General features: G+C 48.2%; 1 protein-coding gene across 1 annotated transcript; it reads left to right on the plus strand.

Annotated features, from left to right (window-relative positions):
• Nucleotides 1–533: 533 nt before the first annotated feature.
• Nucleotides 534–5,384, plus strand: LOC127331295 (amine oxidase [copper-containing] gamma 2). Its single transcript, XM_051357399.1, has 5 exons — nucleotides 534–2,071; nucleotides 3,120–3,233; nucleotides 4,250–4,699; nucleotides 4,799–4,896; nucleotides 5,012–5,384. The coding sequence occupies exons 1-5, from the start codon at nucleotides 698–700 to the stop codon at nucleotides 5,214–5,216; spliced, it is 2,241 nt and encodes a 746-aa protein (XP_051213359.1). The 5' UTR covers nucleotides 534–697; the 3' UTR covers nucleotides 5,217–5,384.
• Nucleotides 5,385–7,063: the final 1,679 nt, after the last annotated feature.

Below are 7,063 nucleotides of genomic sequence, written 5' to 3' on the forward strand. Positions count from 1 at the left end.
AAAAGCTTTGGCTGCTTGCAAATGCGACCAGGGCAGATAAGGACTTGGGACATTTTGAACACTCTAGCCACGAATCTTTCTTCTTTCTCCGTAAAAAGCATTTTCTTTCTCTGCATGAAACTTCAACACTGCCCAGCTAGGATCGATGTAGAATCTTGGACAAAGACATGTCCTTCCTTGATACTTTTCCCCCCTTTCCATAACATTAGTGCAATAGAACAGTTGTGGCCACTGACCAGCACTGCTAATAGTATTAGTGACGCAGAATACTGTTGCGGGACGTAGATCGAACTAGTGGAAGTGTGATCGTTTCCCATGATCTACATAAGCACAAAACATGTGTATTCAAATTGTCCTCTTATTTTCGCTCTTGATTTTGCTCATGTAGGAGCTAGCCCCGTCAGCCCGTCTAGCTATTCGATACTGACCGGGCTTTGTCCTCGCATATTGGAAGTGGAAATAGCTATCGATCACCTGTGTATCGAGAGCTATCCTGCGATCGTGATCGACGATGTAACATCACTTGTTGCTTAGTGTTTGCCGCTTTGGGGTGACGTACGCGATTCAATGGCTGCATCCTTCTATCGAGCTTTGCTTGACGAACGTGTGATCTATAAACGAGTCCCGGCAGAAGATTTCCCTCTTCTCATCAGCTCACTGTGAGCGAGAGTGACAGTGCACACCACTGACCACTTCAATGGATTACTCCGCCTCCCTGCTCCGCCTCACCTTCCTCGCCCTCGGCGCCGCCCTCGTCCTCCTCGTCGCCCGCTCCGCCTTCCGCCTGCCACATGACATCGACGACACCGCCTCCATCTTCGACGACGGCGCCGGCTGCACCCGGTTCTCGCCGTGGGCCTGCGGACGCCAACGACGGACGGACACGGCGCCGAAGCCAAAGCCGTCGTCGCCGCCACGGCCGTCGCACGCGTCCGACGTGCCGCGCCACCCGCTCGACCCGCTCACGGTGACGGAGGTCAACCGCGCGCGCGAGCTCCTGCGCGCGCACCCGCCGTTCGCGTCGTCGCCGTCGTCCCTGGCCGTGCACGAGCTCGCGCTCGACGAGCCGGAGAAGCCCGTCGTCCGGCGCTGGCGCAAGGGCGCGAGCGACGGGCTCCCGCCCCGCCGCGCCGTGGCCGTCGTCCGCTTCCGCGGCGAGTCCCATGTGCTCGCCGTCGACCTCGAATCCGGCGCGGTCACTCCTCTGCCTGCCCCCGCTTCCGGGTACCCGACGATGACCATGGACGAGCAGAGGGCCCTCTGCGCGGCGCCGTTCTCCGACCCGGCGTTCAACGCCAGCATCCGCCGCCGCGGCGTCCGCATGGGCGACGTGGCGTGCCTGCCCATCTCGCCGGGGTGGTACGGCCCCGCCGAGGACGGCGGCCGGCGGCTGATCAAGAGCCAGTGCTTCTCCACCGAGGGCACCGCCAACTTCTACATGCGTCCCATCGAGGGCCTCACCGTGCTGGTGGACATGGACACCGGGAAGGTCGTCCACATCTCCGACCGCGGCGCCAGCATCCCCATCCCCGCCGCCAAGAACACCGACTACCGCCGCGCCGCCGACGACGACCAGGAAGACGCCGGTAAAGAGAGCACGTTCGGGTACCAGACGGTGCGGGCGCCGTCGATGGAGCCTGCGCCGGAGGGCCCGGGGTTCGAGGTGGAGGACGGGCACACGGTGCGGTGGGCCGGGTGGGAGTTCCACCTGAAGGCGGACGCGCGCGCCGGGATGATCGTCTCTCGCGCGGCGGTGCAGGACCCGTCCACCGGCGCGCGGCGGGAGGTGATGTACAAGGGCATGGCGTCGGAGCTGTTCGTGCCGTACATGGACCCGACGGAGGCGTGGTACTTCAAGACGTACATGGACGCCGGGGAGTACGGCTTCGGGCTGCAGGCCATGCCGCTGGTGCCGCTCAACGACTGCCCGCGCCACGCCAGGTACATGGACGGCGTGTTCGTCGCCGCCGACGGGCGGCCGTACGTGCGGGAGAACATGATCTGCGTCTTCGAGCGGTACGCCGGCGACATCGCGTGGCGACACTCCGAGAGCCCCATCACCGGCATGGACGTAAGTGCGCGCACACACACCTACCCTAGCTATCACTCCCTGCTAGCTTTGTTTTGTCTCGCCGTGCTACCATGCTTGGCGCCAAAGATGTCAGTCGTATGCTACACCTGACCTGCGAGTTTTGGCGCAACTTTGGGTGTGACAATCTGACAAGGATTGGTGAATATATTTTCAACACTAGGACGACGAGCCTAGGAAGAAGAATCTTGATTTCGTATATGCGGCCAACAACACCTTGACAAAGACAATATTCTCACTCGTAATATTTCAGTAAAACATATGGACCCAAAAAAAATAATTTCGAAATTTTTGATGATTTTTGGGAGAAAATTTCACTCTTTTAGGTTTTAGGCAAAATGAAACCAAAATCACTTTAATTCAAGGTAGTGGCCGAAATATTTTCGAAACTGAAAATTGAAAATGACCATGATACTAAGTGAGTACATTTTTATTAGCCTTTTGTTAAATATGTTTTCTCTTGGTTCAAAATTTTCCACATGTTTACCAATGTATTTTTTCTACAATCAATATCATATATAGTTATCATGATAAATAGTACATAATAGACATGAGTTGTTTCTTGCAAAATAAAGTTTTTAAAAAATGGCAAATCTTCCGCAGACCCTCGCAAATACGCACATACATTCACCCCTATAAATACACGCACTGAAAAATGAATATTTCGCTTTTCTATCTAAGACACCAAAGTGTTAAATCTGAAGTTTAAACTCTGATGAGTTGAAGGTGTCACTGCTCTTCTAATAATTTGGTTCTCATTCGCCATTGAGCTTGATTTGCCTAGTTGACAAAAAGTGACCACGACAGGTAATTAAAGATTGTGGTTATTTCTTCCACACTGATCTTTTCCTCTCAAGGAGGAGGAATCTTCAGCACTAGTCTAGCTATCACGTAGGAGTACGTGCGTGTCGATCGAGTTACCCTGGCGATGATATATGGATGCCTAACAAAGATGACTTGTTTCTTTGTGTACGTACGCCGCTTTGGGGTGAGGCTGCGACGTCTGAACTGGACGGGTGTGTGCGTGCAGATAAGGGAGTCGCGGCCGAAGGTGACGCTGGTGGCGCGGATGGCGGCGTCGGTGGCCAACTACGACTACATCATGGACTGGGAGTTCCAGATGGACGGCCTCATACGCATCAAGGTACCATCATTTCCATATCCTTCCTCTCGTCTCATGACCGATCAGCCTGGCTTGAACATACACACGTCAGACTTTGGTTACAAGTCATAGTTTTAAATAGCCGGTTATAGCCCGGCTATAGCTTTTCGAACAAGGTGCGGCTAAAGGCATTCACGTGCTAAAAGGTGGCTATAGCGCTATAGCCTTTTTCGGAGGTCACGACTATATCCTATAGCCTGCTATTTAAAACTATGGTTACAACACACCTGTGCAAGGGAAGTGCACGCTGTGGCAGCTATGTACAGGTGGAGGTCACAAGGACCTGAACACGAACAATCATAAATTTCATCCATAATTATTGCCGGGGTTTAAGTTCAAATTAAAACTAAAGTCAGGATAAGAATTATCGAACAGATGGAGTGTAGATGCCTTGTAAGTTCAGGGTTACAAAGGCATCGGAAAACCAAAAAAAAATACCACTCGCATAAAGTTAGAGTAGTAGTGGAGTCTTATGTGTCTATCGATCTACGGCCGGGTTGCTGTCGAGACTTCACTTCTGAAGAAAAGTTCTAGCAGGGGACAAGCAGATTCTCTCCTGAGTGTATGGTAAAAAGATGAGGATTCCTCTTGCTGGTGGAGCTTCACTTCATAAGAGTACCTAGCTAGCCTCATGGATTGGACCCCTCAACTGGACCTGCGCTCGTCATTCTCGCAACTAGCAACCGGGAACTTCTGAATAAAACTGGGGTGTCATTTTCGGCTTTTGATCATCTGCCAATTAAGACATCTCCAATGTCTATCACGTACGTACCTTCAATAGTGTTGCACCTCTGGCCTGTCCAAATCTTTGGCTATGTACCTCGCTTTTTTCAACTGAAAATTGGGAACGCACACAAGCATCATTTTCCATAAGTAAATGCATGATCAACATTGCTCTCGCTACTGTTAAGTTAGTAGCATATGAATGATCCAATTATTTTTCTTTATTCAAAGAAAGTTTGATCTCTTATCATCCTGTGATGCAATGAACATGTCAGGTTGGGCTAAGCGGGATCCTGATGGTGAAGGGCACGCCCTACGCCCACATGAACCAGGTCCGGCAGAACGAGGAGATGTATGGCACCCTCCTCTCCGAGAACGTCATCGGCGTCATCCACGACCACTACGTCACCTTCCGCCTCGACATGGATGTTGATGGCGCCGACAACTCCTTCGTCCGGGTGGAGATGGCCCGCCAGGACACCGCGCCAGGCGAGTCCCCTCGGAGGAGCTACCTGAAGGCCACCCGCCATGTGGCAAGCACGGAGAACGACGCGAAGATCCGGATGAAACTCTACGAGCCCGCCGAGTTCCACGTCATCAACCCAACAAAGAAGACGCGTGTAGGGAACCCGGTAGGGTACAAAGTCGTCCCCGCTGGCACCGCCGCTAGTTTGTTGGACCCTGAGGACCCACCGCAGAAGAGGGGTGCATTCACAAACAATCAGGTACAATTATTGTTTACACAACATTGGTCCAGATTAACATTTTGGGGCACACACATTGAGTCAACACTAAGATGTCTTTCATTTGGTTTTGTGCAACAGATTTGGGTCACGCCCTACAACAAGAGCGAAGAATGGGCTGGTGGGTTGTTCGTGTACCAGAGCAAAGGGGAGGACACACTGGCCACCTGGTCGGAGAGGTATGTTCATGTTCATCAACCGGATGCTTCTTCAACTCGTGTGGTTCTGAATGTTCTATATTCGTCATGTACAAAAAATAAATGTTCTGTATTCCCTGATTGCTTCAATATGCAGGGACCGTCCGATTGAGAATAAGGACATCGTGTTGTGGTACACCTTGGGGTTTCACCACGTCCCCTGCCAGGAGGACTTCCCAATCATGCCCACCGTCTCGTCCAGCTTCGACCTCAAGCCGGTCAACTTCTTCGAGAGCAACCCAATCCTCAGGCAGCGGCCTACCCAAGTGAACGACCTCCCGGTCTGTGCTGCTACCGCCTGAGACCATTGATTCATGATGATACACTCATATCATCTGTGCTCCGTGTCTAGCTAGTATGTATGGCTCTAGGTTTGTGTTGTATTGTGCTCCCTATGTTCATGCTAATATGAGGTGATTTGGACTGACACTCAATAATATAGCAATAAATGGATGACATAATTACACAAATTTGAACCGTTGAGTTCGTGTCGAGAAGTAATTATATATGGTTATCGTTCGTATCTAAAAAAAATTGCGATCAAATGGAGCTTCATTGATTAAGTAATGTGATTACAATCTTTCAACATGACATTCTCTAAAAAGGGTGGCTTATAATTAATCCACAAACACCTTTTCCTATTAGTACTAGCATTCTTAGCGCAAAGATGAGCTACCTCATTCGCTAGTCTGCCAATGAACTTAAAAGAAATGCAGAAATAAACCCACTAAGCTCCTTTATCTCCTAGCAAATGGAAGTAATTTCTGATCTACTTCCTCTAGGATCTTCCAAATGGTTCAACACCTCTTTGGCATCGGTTTCAATCTCTACTGATGTAAGATTTCGATCAATGGCGACTTGTACCCCATCACGTACCGCTAGAGCCTCCATAATCAACGAATTAGCAACATGTTCGTACCAAAACGCCTGACCTAGTAACAATTGGCCCTAGTGATCACGAACAACCAGCCCATGTAGTACCTTGTTTGTCCAACTCGATAAAGCCTACGTCCACATTGATTTTTATTGTTCCTTCTCTCGATTTCTTCCAAATTGGCCTCTCCTTAGGTGCTGCCTGTGGTTTATTAACAATACTAGGACAATTGCACGTGCGTTGCCACGGGATAGGAAATTTTATTATAGATAATATATTGAAACATGTGTCCTAATTTATGCGTATTCATATGATTGCTTAATTGTATTAAGATTGCTTCAACCCCATCAGTATATGCCTCAAGTTTATATCATCGTACCCGTAATTTTTTTTTTTAACATTCCATATTTATCAACATGTTAAAATGTAATATTCATATACTCCCTCCGATCCATATTAGCTAACTCTATTTTGTCTAGATTGGTACGTATCTAGATATTAAGTATATACTCTAGATGCATTTATATCTGAACAAAGTAAAGTCAATTAATTTGGATAAGAGAAAGTGCAATAGTTTAAGCCAGACATATTAACTTCCAAACCATAATTATCTCTTAATACAAAAAATAGTGTAACTGGCAAATTAATATAGCTGATGATTATGTATTTTGAGATGCTCTAGTAAAGGATGTTTTCTACACTCTCAAAGAAGCCAAACTTCACATCAAAAGTGAATGTACACTTGTGCATCTTTTGAACACCAATCTAGAAATCTAGCCAAGATGTAATTGTTGCTATGCAATCTAGAAATGGATCACGACATGCTCCTTGTGCTCATATAGGTGCCAACCTTTGGAGTTAGCCTAAGTTACGTGAAAGCCTAAGTTACATGAAAGGAAATAGAACATGTATTCATCAGGTAAAGAAAAACACAATAATCAAATACAAAATAGAAGGAAAAAATAATTGACACTTTTTAAAACTCTCACCATCACCCTCATTAGTCACACAAAAGTAGTCCAGCTCCAAAAAAAGTAAGATCCACATTTGCCAGTAAATAAGTACATGACACACACAAATTCACCACTATCTTCCCCTCACAGGCTCTCTCACTATGTTTATGTATCATCTCGCTGCACATAGGGACGAACCAACAAATGCACAGCTCCACACGTCAACAATGCCAACCAATGGGGTGCGGTTGGAGGATGACATGTGTATTTTTTTTTGCCTTTGTTTGTTAAAAATAAATCCCTATAATTGTAATAACAGTAA

Source organism: Lolium perenne, chromosome 2 (genome assembly GCF_019359855.2).
Source record: "Lolium perenne isolate Kyuss_39 chromosome 2, Kyuss_2.0, whole genome shotgun sequence".
NCBI lineage: Eukaryota > Viridiplantae > Streptophyta > Magnoliopsida > Poales > Poaceae > Lolium > Lolium perenne.